The sequence below is a fragment of the Phyllobates terribilis genome, unplaced genomic scaffold (assembly GCF_046119375.1).
Source record: "Phyllobates terribilis strain yellow unplaced genomic scaffold, ASM4611937v1 Scaffold_7__3_contigs__length_470593459, whole genome shotgun sequence".
NCBI classification, from domain to species: domain Eukaryota; kingdom Metazoa; phylum Chordata; class Amphibia; order Anura; family Dendrobatidae; genus Phyllobates; species Phyllobates terribilis.
In genome coordinates, this window is record NW_027362767.1 from 46,511,406 (window position 1) to 46,524,986 (window position 13,581).

Here is a 13,581-nt window from a genome sequence, read left to right on the forward strand (position 1 = left end):
TTGTCTCTCGTGTCAAGAATAATTCTGATTTGATTATTATTTAGAATTGAGACAGAATCCAAGAAAATACCAATATCGCGAACGGCTGAAAATTAGATTATCATCGGGAAGAGGTCCATTATTGAGACTCCCTTGTGTGGCCATTCGGCTCCATATCGGGAGGCGGTTCGGTCCTCTAGAGCTGTTCTTCCTTTGGTAATTGGGGACTAAAAGACAACACCTAACTCTGATTCCTCCCTTATCTGATCTGCTCCTCTAGTATGTTCTCCCCAGAGGGGCAGATTAAGGTTCAGGACAGTCCTCGCTCTCAGATCTGGAGCCCCAGCTGATCCCCTTGGGAATCTACATGTGAGAATTGGCCACTTATGTTCAGTGGGAAAAGACAAGGACATGATTGCCAAGAGCCACAAATTTTTGCAACTGTCAGAAACAATTCTGGCAAATTGGAAGCTGCTGCAAAAAAAATTAATATCCCATGCAAGATAACTTAAAAATCGCATGCCTCTTGAATTAGATTCCTACTCTTTCTGAATTGAAGGCTTTCATTGGCGTAGAACTTATATATCCCCTTTTTGCCAAAATTGGAGACAGTCCATACCATAGACTCTTAACAGAGCCATGTCCACCTCTTATTGACCCGACACAATGAGCGAGAAGTCCAGTTTTTCCAAGAAGTGGGGACCACAGAAGTGCACAGCATATACTGTACACTGCCATGTATAGTGCTGGTCACCAGTATTGGCACCCCTTAATTTTTTTTCATAGACTGTACAGAAATAAAACGGAAATGTACCAAAGTTATATCCTCAGGATTTTTTAATTAGTGGTCCAAAGTAGTACAACAATAAAACATTGTTTTTCAACTTCCATGTTGCAATTTTAAAGTAAAAACAGAATAAACAGCATGAAAGGCACCCCTAATTAATACTTGGTTGCCCCCCTAATTAGTGATTGCCCACCCCTTGCACTTGATGACATCCTCCACACGTTTCTTGCAGCCATCTATAAGCGTCTTGCTCTTCTCAGCTGGAATTTTCTCCCACTCTTCCTTTGCAGTTTGTTCAAGCTCTTGAATGTTTGCCGGGTTCTTTTTCCCAATGGCAGATTTCAGCTCACCCCAAAGATTTTCAATGGGATTGAGGTCAGGACTCATTGCTGGTCATTTTATAACAGTCCATTTTTTCCTTTTTCAACCATTCCTGTGCACAGGGTGGGCCATTTATATGGATACACCTAAATTAAATGGGAATGGTTGGTGATATCAGCTTCCTGTTTGTGGCACATTAGTATATGGGAGGGAGAAAACTTTTCCAGATGGGTGGTGACCATGGCAGCCATTTTGAAGTCGGCCATTTTGGATCCAACTTTATTTTTTTCAATGAGAAGAGGGTCATGTGACACATCAAACTTATTGAGAATTTCATAAGAAAAACAATGGTGTGCTTGGTTTTAACGTAACTTTATTCTTTCATGAGTTTTTTACAAGTTTCTTATTGTTTACAGCCATTGACATGTCGCAGAGGTTAACACATGAGGAGCGGATACAAATTGTGTTAATGTCTGGTGAACGCAGTACCCGGGTCATTGCTGCAGATTTCGATGCAAGACACCCTACGAGACCACCCATCTCCCTTGCTACAGTTAGCAAACTGCTTGCCAAATTTCGTGAAACAGGTTCAGTGTTGGATTTGCCAAAATGTGGACGCAAGAAAACTGTCATTAATGAAGAAACATCAGTGGCTCTCCTAGCTTCATTCAGCAAGAGCCCACAGCGTAGCACTCGCCGCACGTCACTGGAGAGTGGCATCAGTCCAACATCCCTTCGGCGGATATTAGCTACTCACAAATGGCACCCTTACAAAATCCAGCTGCTGCAGCATCTCAACGAGGATGACCCAGACCGACGCACTGAATTTGCAAAACAAAAATTGGAACAGGACCCTCAGTTTACACAGAACATTATGTTCAGTGATGAGGCAAACTTTTTTGTGAATGGTGAAGTTAAAAAACAAAACCACCGCATTTGGTCTGACACTAACCCACAGTGGATAGATCCCTCCAAGACTGGTGGAACACAAAAATTGATGGTATGGTGTGGTATATGGGGTACAAAAATAGTGGGGCCATTCTTCATCAATGGAAACCTCAATGCCACTGGATATCTGAAATTGCTACATGATGATGTGTTTCCCTCTTTATGCACTGAAGATGGCACGTTCCCTGAGTTTTTCCAGCAAGATGGTGCACCACCACATTATGGGTGTCAGGTCCGAGCATTCCTACATGAACAGTTTCCTGGAAAGTGGATTGGTCATCATGGGCCAGTTGAATGGCCACCAAGGTCTCCCGATCTGACCCCCTTAGACTTTTATCTTTGGGGTCATCTGAAGGCAATTGTCTATGCTGTGAAGATACGAGATGTGCAGCATCTGAAATAACGGATACTGGAAGCCTGTGCTAGCATTTCTTCTGCGGTGTTGCTATCAGTGTGTCAAGAGTGGGAGAAGAGGGTTGCATTGACAATCCAACACAATGGGCAGCACTTTGAACACATTTTATAAGTGGTCATAAACTTGTAAAAAACTCATGAAAGAATAAAGTTATGTTAAAACCAAGCACACCATTGATTTTCTTATGAAATTCTCAATAAGTTTGATGTGTCACATGACCCTCTTCCCATTGAAAAAAATAAAGTTGGATCCAAAATGGTCAACTTTAAAATGGCCGCCATGGTCACCACCCATCTGGAAAAGTTTCCCCCCTCCCATATATTAACGTGCCACAAACAGGAAATTGATATCACCAACTATTCCCATTTAATTTAGGTGTATCCATATAAATGGCCCACCTGTACTTTTGGATGAGTGCTTTGAGTCATTGTCTTGCTAGAGGACCCATAATCTTCTAAGAAAACCAAGTTTTCTTACACTGGGTAGGACATTTCGCATTATAATCTCTTGATAATTCTCTGATTTCATGATTCCTGTGATACGGTCAAGGCTTCCAGTACCAGACGTAGCAAAGCAACCCCACAGCATTATGGATCCTCCACCATGCTTAACAGTTGGTAAGGTGTTCTTTTCTTTATAAGCTTCATTGTTCTGTCTGTAAACAAACTGTTGCTTTACATTGCAAAAAAAATCTCTAATTTTGTTTCATCTGTCCACAGAACATCTTTCCAGAAAGATTGTGGTTTGTCAAGGTACTCTTTGGCAAAGATCAGTAGTTCCATTTTATGACTTTGCTTCAGCAATGGTTTCTTCCTTGGTCTTCGCCCATAAATCTCTGCTTGGTTTAATGTGTGGCATATGGTACTTGTTGAAACCATGACCCCAGACTATTTCAGATTGGCCTTCAGGTCTTTGGATGTTTGATGTGGTGTTTTCTCCACCATTCGCACCAGCCATCGAAGGCATCTCTTGTCAGTTTTCCTCTTTCCTCTCCATCCAGGGAGGTTCTTGACAGCTCCATGCTTTGGCAAACTTCTTAATAACATTGCGCACTGTTGAAACTGGGATACCAAGGTCTTTGGAGATGGCTTGGAAGTTTTGTGTTTGCTAATAGCAGTTCTGAGGTCCTCAGACAGCTTGTTTGTCTTCACCATTGTGACAAAGAGACAGGGCCTACCATGTGGCTTTTTAAAACAGTGAAGTCATCATTCATTGGCTAATTCATGTCACATGGGCACCGACAATTAATCACAGGAGATTCTCTTTTGTGATTTACCACAGGCGAGTCAAAATGTGTTTCCATACTAAATTAATGTAAAGGGTGCCAATACCAGTGACACAGCAAGCTTTAGACTTTTCTATTTTTCCCTCCCATTGTTTTTTGTTTTAAATTATTGGTTTATCATTTGCTCTTTTGTATTTAACACGAGTCTCTATACAAAAAAACGGATTCGATTCATGAATTCAGGAGATATTCCACATTCTGTACTTAAACTTCACAGGTGCCAATAACGACGAGCAGGACTGTATTCTTAGAGGGATAATCTGGCTTGGGAATTTTTTTTTTCTGATTGGCCTTGATGGGTGACCAGTAGTGATGAGCGCAAGTGCTTGTTACTCGAGTTTGCCTAGGGTGCTTAGTTATCGCAGGTGCTCGAGTGACATTTTAAATTCCCCACGGACGCATGTTTTGTGGCTATTAGACAGTCACAAAAAATAAGGGGGAAGATAACCCGTGTTTGTCAAGCAATCGCCGTATGTTTTGTGACTTCTAACAACCACGAAACATGTGGCCGCGGGGACTCGAACAGGTCACTCGAGCACCCGCGATAACCGAGCAACGAGCATTAGAGCTCATCATGACCAGGTGACAGAGAAATCATCCCCATGAGAGCGTCAATGGCAGATGACAGCACCGTCCTGTCCCAGGACCTGACACACCGCTAAGCTTACAAGAATGAAGGCGGCTTAGTGCTGGTGGTTATGACGTAGAGAAGTAGAACTTATGCTCCTCCTGAGCGTTCAGCCATATTTCTATGCACGGTGACACTTATGGATGTCGTCATCTCAGATGGAGGCAGTGACATTTTTTTGTTTTTTTAAATATATATTAAAGTATTAAACATCCTCGCCAGCTCTTTGCAAAGTCTCACGGCTGTCAGATCGGCGTCACTGCTGCTTCGCTGACCGATATATCTAGGAAGCAAACGTGCGATTTCCTAGGGAGGCAGAACATCATGATTTGCAAAGATCCGGCGGTGATGTCGCTCTTACAAATCAGATCACTCGCACCCACATGAGGAGGAGGAAGATAAACCTGAGGAATCAGCAGCCCCAAATAGTTTATGCAACAACCACTAAGTAGCAAAAAGGGCGGCTGCAGAAAAAGGTGAAGTACAGACATGGTGGTGCATTAGGGGGGCTAGGACAGCTTCCCTTTAAGTCAGAAGGGGGCTGTCTTACAGCTCGGCTCCACAGCCGAGCTAGGAGGGGGCTGTCTTACAGCTCGGCTCCACAGCCGAGCTAGGAGGGGGCTGTCTTACAGCTCGGCTCCACAGCCGAGCTAGGAGGGGGCTGTCTTACAGCTCGGCTCCACAGCCGAGCTAGGAGGGGGCTGTCTTACAGCTCGGCTCCACAGCCGAGCTAGGAGGGGGCTGTCTTAGCAACTGAAATGAGCAGTCAGTAACTCTTCGTCAACCTCAGCTCTGCTCACAATGTTGCTCACACTGGATGTTCACAGGTGTTTGGCGCTAAAAATTGTCCATTTCCGCTGCATTAAAGGACTTTTCCGCCGCCTGCGCAGCAATGAGCGACTCCTCCGCTTGCGGCGCACACTCACCATAACACAAATGTTTTATTAACACTATGAACAGATTACAAATGTACAGACTAAATGTAACACGAGACTTCATACCTCCGCCGTCCGGAGGACTCGGGAGATCTACCTACAACATGGAACGGAATTATTATTCACTTTCAACCAATTGCAAAGCGGTGGGGGGATAAAAAGGAGCAAAGTGCGCTGAGGAACACTTCTAGAAAGCCGCTGCCAAAATAGAGATCATCTTCTGGAAGTGAGCGGAGGTGGGGAGCTGAAGCTGAGGAGCCGTGATGGCCGAGCTGCACCTGACACAGTACAACCAGTGTCCTGTGCACCCGGTGAGGATCCACACGTGGTCGGGGTACACCCGTTCCTGAGCTGTTTGTTAGTTATGAGTCACAGTATTCACCCGGCTCCTGGTGCGCAGTCCATGTTCACAGCCCAACCAGCGCCGGCTCTACCCTTCTTCTAATCTCCATTTCTGGGATTCTTCCTCCCGGACATCAGGTCTGATCTGATTCCTCATTCCACCCAGCACATTGGATGTGGCTTCTGTGGCCACGATTAGTGGCTTCACGACAGCAGGGGGTATCTGACGGAGGACCCCCCCCACTGCGCCGGTGACCCCTCTGTTCTCGTGCTCACGAGCTGCCGTCTCATAGATGGTTTGAGCGGTGTCTGTAATTCCCTGGAAAGGAGACATTAGGGGAAGATTTAAACACACGCGGCAGCAAGGACATAATAGGGTGGTCCGGCGCCATTCACTTCTGGATGACATGGAGTCCGCTCATACCTACCAGGACCCTGGCCTCAGTGCCATATACACTGCACGAGTCCTGGCAGGAATAATGGCAGTAGCGCCACTTACCTCCCAATGCAGAGGTGAGCGGAGCTGGACAACCCCTTTAATGGTAAGGTGGGAAAAGGAGATTTATAAAATCCCCAATAGATTATTATCTGCCTAAAGGAGTTGTCTGGGATTAGAAAAAAAAATCCTAATACTCAGCAATCCCTTTAAAGATTTTTTCCTGATTTAGACATTTATGAAATATCCTTGGGATAGGCAATACATGTCTTCTAGGTTGTGATCCCATCTCAGGGAGAATGGGGGTCCCCGGACATCTACCTGGTGAGGCAGCCGGCACAAATGAATGGAGAAGGAGTGTGGACATGTTTGACTCCGTTCACTTCTGTGAGAGTTAAAGGGGTTGTCCAATACTTTGGCATTGATGCCCTATCCATAGGATAGGGCATCAATGTATGATCGGCCGGGGTCCTGCACGCGGCACCCCCGCTGATCAGCTGTTATCGGTGCAGGTGGCAGAGGCCACCAGCCGGAAGTCCTTAATTGCAGTGCTTGACCGTCAAGTTGTAGTGGCTGCAGCGGGGTACTGCAACTTCTTTAAAGGGTTATCCCACCATCAGCACGTTATTGCCTATGCATAGGTTAGGTGATAACTTGCCGATCACAGGTGGTCTAACTGCTGGGACTCCCACCGATCCCAGGAATGGACTCAGCACTGTCTGGAGCGGCGGCCGGACGTCATCGCACCTCCGAACCATTATCTATGGGGCCACCGGGAACAGTCAGGTACAGAGCAGGTCTTCTCCCTGTGGTCCCACAGACCATGAATATCCGGCCACCTCTCCAGACAGTGAATTTTCTTATGTTATTTTTCTATTAATTTTTCAGCTTTTCAGATCTCAGCTTCAGTCACTGAATGGAAACCTTCATCGTTTACTTGCAGATGATGGAACTTGTGATGGGCACAACGGGTGCAGCACGATGCAGGATAGAAGTCCACGAGCCGACACTTCTGTGACCATCACAACATCGAACCATTCACTGAGGAGAAGCAGAGATCTTACCAAGTCCGTAAACATCTCAGTCTACGCCGTCACCTCTTTGACCACGGTGTAGGCTTTGGCGACTCCTTCTCTTAGGTCCACAGGTTGGTGCATGAGGCGATGGTGAGAAAACCGCTTGGCTCTTCTCAACTCCACAGGACTGGGCCCCGGTGACACCATGTCGTAGGCAGTCTCTGCGGCGGCCTGAGGAAGGAAGGGTGAGAATATGCACCAGCAGGACCAATACTACCCACTGATGGCGAGGTGGGACCCACACGTCACAGGAGGAGGGGATACCTGTATGGTCTGCACCACTCTGTTGGTCAGTTCCAGCGCAGCCATGGCGGTGGACGTCCCGAATGACGCAGCCCCTCTCTGGAAGCCTCGAACAATGCGGCCATCTTTATAGTACTGCTCTATGGGCAGCCACACCAAATCCTTAAGACCCTGAACTGAAAAGGAAAGAAGAGCGTGAGGAGGTCTGACAGACCACCGGGAGTAATTACAGGATTAGTTATGTGCAGATGTCCTAGATGGATCCTAATATAAAGAAGACAATGTGCAATGTCATCATTCCCTCCAAAGGCGGCCGGACATATAGGATAAACGTCTCAGGACCCACGGGTATCTGTAGGGCCAGCTGATACATATGGGAGGTCTCTCGCACCGAAAAGCAGAAGTCAGGGAGAAGAATGGCACGGATGTAAGACATGCAGCCCCCACATCCTTGCTGCCGGTTACACACAGTGTCAGCTACAAAGGAGAAGCTGTGGGTCAAAGTTTGCATTCCTGGTGGTCTAGAGTGAGGGGGTCCGTCAGTTAATGTCTGTAGCCCCGACGGTCTAAAAGCGAGAGTGCACGAGTGTCACGGTGTCTCTCTCAAGGTCTGTATCTTTAATAGTGTACGTCTATGTTTGTATCCCTGGTGGTCTACAGCCAGGTTGGGTGGGTGTGTTTCTACATCTGTATCCCCAGAGGTCTAGACCAGAGTTGGGTGGGTGTGTTTCTACATCTGTATCCCTGGTGGTCTAGAGCAAAGTTGGGTTGGAGGGTGTGTTTCTACATCTGTATCATTGGTGGTCTAGAGCAAAGTTGGGTTGAAGGGTGTGTTTCTACATCTGTATCCCTGGTGGTCTAGAGCAAGGTTGGGTTGGAGGGTGTGTTTCTACATCTGTATCATTGGTGGTCTAGAGCAAGGTTGGGTTGGAGGGTGTGTTTCTACATCTGTATCCCTGGTGGTCTAGAGCAAGGTTGGGTTGGAGGGTGTGTTTCTACATCTGTATCCTTGGTGGTCTAGAGCAAGGTTGGGTTGGAGGGTGTGTTTCTACATCTGCATCCTTGGTGGTCTAGAGCAAGGTTGGGTTGGAGGGTGTGTTTCTACATCTGTATCCTTGGTGGTCTAGAGCAAGGTTGGGTTGGAGGGTGTGTTTCTACATCTGTATCCCTGGTGGTCTAGAGCAAGGTTGGGTGTGTTTCTACATCTGTAACCCTGGTGGTCTAGAGCAAGGTTGGGTGTGTTTGTACATCTGTAACCCTGGTGGTCTAGAGCAAGGTTGGGTGTGTTTCTACATCGGTATCCCTGGTGGTCTAGAGGAGTGTTGGGTGGGTCGGTGTGTCTCAACATCTATTACCCTGGTGGTCTAAGAACAGAGAAGGTTATTAACATCCTCCTCTCTGCCATGGACCACCCACACACTCCCCTAGACCAGCAGGGCTGCTGATAATGACGCCCCATCGTTGCCTTAGACCCCCTGGTTTTGGGTTAGGGGGGTATAGCCCCTCTTCTACACACGGTTATGACAGAAGCCATGTATGTAGCCGTTACCCAGCTGCACCAGAGAGTGCATCGGCCCCACTCCTCCCAGGATGCCCGGTAGCTGGGTCTTCTTGATGTCCGTCAGCCATTCATTAATGGTGTAAGAGAACAGCTTGTCCACGCCCAATAACCTGGAGGAGAGAGAAGCGGGGTCTCACTGAGGATGAGGAGCAGGGGCCACGGACCTCATCCTAAACACATCTGCAGGAGACGTCAGGACCGGGACCAAGGACGGGCAGGAGACCCGTGGATGGTCCGGTGTCGTGGTCTCTATCAGGACCATGAATGTCGGACGTATGAATCCAGCGTCACAGAGAAGCCGACACTTCTCACGTCAGTTCAGTAATTACTTATATTCCCTGTGGTATACATTACTGGGTGGTATAAGCCCCTCGTCAGAGGAGCAGACACGGGGAATCAATGTCGGACCCCCTCCCTCCATTCCTGCCCTTCACCAGCAGTAATAATGTCTGGTTTTCTGGTGGTCAAGGATCACAGATGGGGGTCCACAGAGGAGAAAAGTCTCTCTCCCACCATAGAAAGCTGATGGGCTGAACAAGGATATGGTGGTGGTCCGGTCACTAATCTAGGGCAGAGAAACTCCGTACTGACACAGGGAAGGGTAACACTCACGTATCTATTAATTCTTACATTTCCAGGAGGAACAAACAGAGGAGCAATGTAATATAGTGTATAACCTGGGGAGGTTGTCAGCGTTCTCTCGTTGTCCCTGTATTGGGGGTGAGGATCACCTCTTACCCGTGCCGATAGCAGAGTCTCTTCAGCTTTAACTCTGAGTTGTTCAGCTGGGCCAGTCCGATCAGTATTCCAGTTAATGTCCCCTAGAAAACACAGACATAATGGTATCAATTCCAATATCATAGTCATCGTCATCATCGTCATATCAGCCAGGCTCAGTCCATATATCTGTCATGGCTTACAAAGGATCGGGTCTAGAACAGATCCTAAATGTGGTCACCCCAATTAAAAGGGGTCGCCTCTTCTTGTTACATGGATAAAATTGAAAAGTGTTTGAAAATATAAGCAATTTTTCAATTGACCCCTTATGAAAAATCCTCTTAAGAATAGAGGGATTTTTAAATTCAATATTTTTCTGATCAATGCCAAGGTTACCGGCCATCTCTGCAGTCTAATCAGCGGTGGCCGATTTCTAAGCGCTCTGAAATACAGGCTCCCTGCGCTTCTTCTATGATGCGTCAGCTTGCAGCACAGGATAAAACTCCGTTCGGACCATCGGTGGAAACATGCAGCGGATCAGAACCGTTATTCTTCAGGAGCGCACCGTTCCCCGGACAAGCAAAAGCCGGGTGGAAGAGGAGCAGCGCGCTCCTGAAGACAGGCGATAAGATGAACCCTTTAAGCGAAAAGTTGGGTTAAGGGGGCAGAATTGGATCTAATAATGCACACGGCTTACACAGCGAGGCGTACCTGGTCCATGGAGACATGCTTCCCATGATAGTCCAGTCTTATAGGAACCTCAGAGGTGAATCTGAACTCCCTGGAAAACCAAAAGAAATGTTAGATGTGCAGAAAGACGAGACCCGGATGTCAGATGGCCGACAGTCAGACGTCACACACCGGAAAAACACGGGCTGGTCATCGAACGAGGAGACGTCACTGATTGACTCATCGCCAAACCCGGTACAATTCACATCACCATTTCTGACCGGCTGATTCTGTCCAATAAATGAAATTACAGGGATTCGCTCTTGGAGGTTCAGATGCTTTGGCAAAGTGCAGGTGACGTCAGATCCTGGGGGTCTTTTAACTGCAAGAAAAAATGCATAAAGAGCAGAAAACCTATAATACTGCCCCCTATGTACAAGAATATAACTACTATAATACTGCTCCTATGTACAAGAATATAACTACTATAATGTGCCCCCTATGTACAAGAATATAACTACTATAATACTGCCCCCTATGTACAAGAATATAACTACTATAATACTGCTCCCTATGTACAAGAATATAACTACTATAATACTGCTCCTATGTACAAGAATATAACTACTATAATACTGCCTCCTATGTACAAGAATATAACTACTATAATACTGCTCCCTATGTACAAGAATATAACTACTATAATACTGCTCCTATGTACAAGAATATAACTACTATAATACTGCCCCTATGTACAAGAATATAACTACTATAATACTGCCCCTGTACTAGAATATAACTACTATAATACTGCTCCTATGTACAAGAATATAACTACTATAATACTGCCCCTATGTACAAGAATATAACTACTATAAGGGTATGTGCACACGATGCAGAAATGCTCAGGATTTTTTCCTGAGCGTTTCTGCATCTCTCTGGCAGGAAAAAACGCATGCGGATTGTACATGCGGTTTCCTGCCAGGGACATGCGGAAATGAAGCGGTCTTCACTTTCATTTCCGCATGCGGGTTGACAAGCGCTTCCCAAGCGATTTTAGCATCACTTGGAAAGTGCTTGACAACTTCACACTATATAAATCCATGCAACCGGCATGGATTTATATAGTGTGTGATGTCAAAAAATAAAAAATAAATCTATACGTTACCATCTGATGGCCCCCGGTGTCCTGCTTCATCGGTCCCGGCTGCCGGCAGTGAAGACTGTAGGACCTTCCGACTTCAGCGTCACGTGACCCGTCACATGACTCTGACGTCAGCGAAGGTCCTTCATTCAACCGCGAAGTGCCCGGGAAGCCGGCAGGACGCAGCGCGGGCCGTCAGAAGGTGAGAATATATATATTTTTTATTTTATTCTTTTTTTTTTAATGATACCTGGGTCTGGATGAGAGTCCTCTCATCCACACCCGGGTACCATCCGCACATTAGACCGCATGAAAAGCGCATCAACATATACAGTGATGCGGATTCCATGCGGTCTAATGCAAGTCAATGGCGGAAAAAGAGCAGCGTTTCCGCAAAATTAATTGACATGCTGCGGATTTTTGACCGCAGCGTTTACGCTGCGGAAAAATCCGCATCATGGGCACAGCACATGCGGATTTCCATTGGGGAACATTGCTGCCCTTCTACCATGCGTTTTTTATGCGTTTCCGCGGCGTTTACGCAACTGCGGAAACGCATGAAAAACGCATCGTGTGAACTCAGCCTAATACTGCTCCCTATGTACAAGAATATAAGTACTATAATACTGCCCCTATGTACAAGAATATAACTACTATAATACTGCCCCTATGTACAAGAATATAACTACTATAATACTGCTCCTATGTACAAGAATATAAGTACTATAATACTGCCCCTATGTACAAGAATATAACTACTATAATACTGCTCCTATGTACAAGAATATAACTACTATAATACTGCTCCTATGTACAAGAATATAACTACTATAATACTGCCCCTGTACTCGAATATAACTACTATAATACTGCCCCTATGTACAAGAATATAACTACTATAATACTGCTCCCTATGTACAAGAATATAAGTACTATAATACTGCCCCTATGTACAAGAATATAACTACTATAATACTGCCCCTATGTACAAGAATATAACTACTATAATACTGCTCCTATGTACAAGAATATAACTACTATAATACTGCTCCTATGTACAAGAATATAACTACTATAATACTGCCCCTGTACTCGAATATAACTACTATAATACTGCCCCCTATGTACAAGAATATAACTACTATAATACTGCTCCTATGTACAAGAATATAACTACAATAATACTGCCCCTGTACTCGAATATAACTACTATAATACTGCCCCCTATGTACAAGAATATAACTATTATAATACTGCCCCCTATGTACAAGAATATAACTACTATAATACTGCTCCTATGTACAAGAATATAACTACTATAACACTGCTCCTATGTACAAGAATATAACTACTATAATACTGCCCCCTATGTACAAGAATATAACTACTATAATACTGCTCCTATGTACAAGAATATAACTACTATAATACTGCCCCCTATGTACAAGAATATAACTACTATAATACTGCCCCCTATGTACAAGAATATATCTACTATAATACTGCTCCTATGTACTAGAATATAACTACTATAATACTGCTCCCTATGTACAAGAATATAACTACTATAATATTGCTCCTATGTACAAGAATATATCTACTATAATACTGCTCCTATGTACAAGAATATAACTACTATAATACTGCCCCTATATACAAGAATATAACTACTATAATACTGCTCCCTATGTACAAGAATATAACTACTATAATACTGCTCCTATGTACAAGAATATAACTACTATAATACTGCCCCTATGTACAAGAATATAACTACTATAATACTGCTCCTATGTACAAGAATATAACTACTATAATACTGCCCCTATGTACAAGAATATAACTACTATAATACTGCTCCTATGTACAAGAATATAACTACTATAATACTGCCCCTATATACAAGAATATAACTACTATAATACTGCTATGTACTAGAATATAACTACTATAATACTGCTCCTATGTATAGGAACTTACCTTCGGGATCTGGAGTCACCAATATTTCCACTTCTGCAGAAAGACTTGTGAAAAAATCTTTCAAGAAAAACAAGGCATCCTAAAAAAAAATAATAAAAAACGATAGGAGGAGGAG

The 13,581-nt window shown here is 44.8% G+C and overlaps 1 protein-coding gene across 1 annotated transcript in view; it reads right to left on the minus strand.

Annotated features, from left to right (window-relative positions):
- Window positions 1-5,285: 5,285 nt before the first annotated feature.
- The window catches only part of ATG2B (autophagy related 2B), a 44,044-nt gene continuing 35,748 nt past the window's right edge, over window positions 5,286-13,581 (minus strand). The window contains exons 36-43 of the mRNA XM_073638520.1: window positions 13,467-13,545; window positions 10,535-10,724; window positions 10,385-10,454; window positions 9,695-9,777; window positions 8,945-9,066; window positions 7,417-7,571; window positions 7,174-7,323; window positions 5,286-5,959 (exon numbers count right to left, since the gene is read on the minus strand). Of these exons, the coding sequence (XP_073494621.1) occupies window positions 5,729-5,959; window positions 7,174-7,323; window positions 7,417-7,571; window positions 8,945-9,066; window positions 9,695-9,777; window positions 10,385-10,454; window positions 10,535-10,724; window positions 13,467-13,545 (1,080 nt within the window). The 3' untranslated portion in view covers window positions 5,286-5,728. The remainder of the gene's footprint in view (window positions 5,960-7,173; window positions 7,324-7,416; window positions 7,572-8,944; window positions 9,067-9,694; window positions 9,778-10,384; window positions 10,455-10,534; window positions 10,725-13,466; window positions 13,546-13,581) is intronic.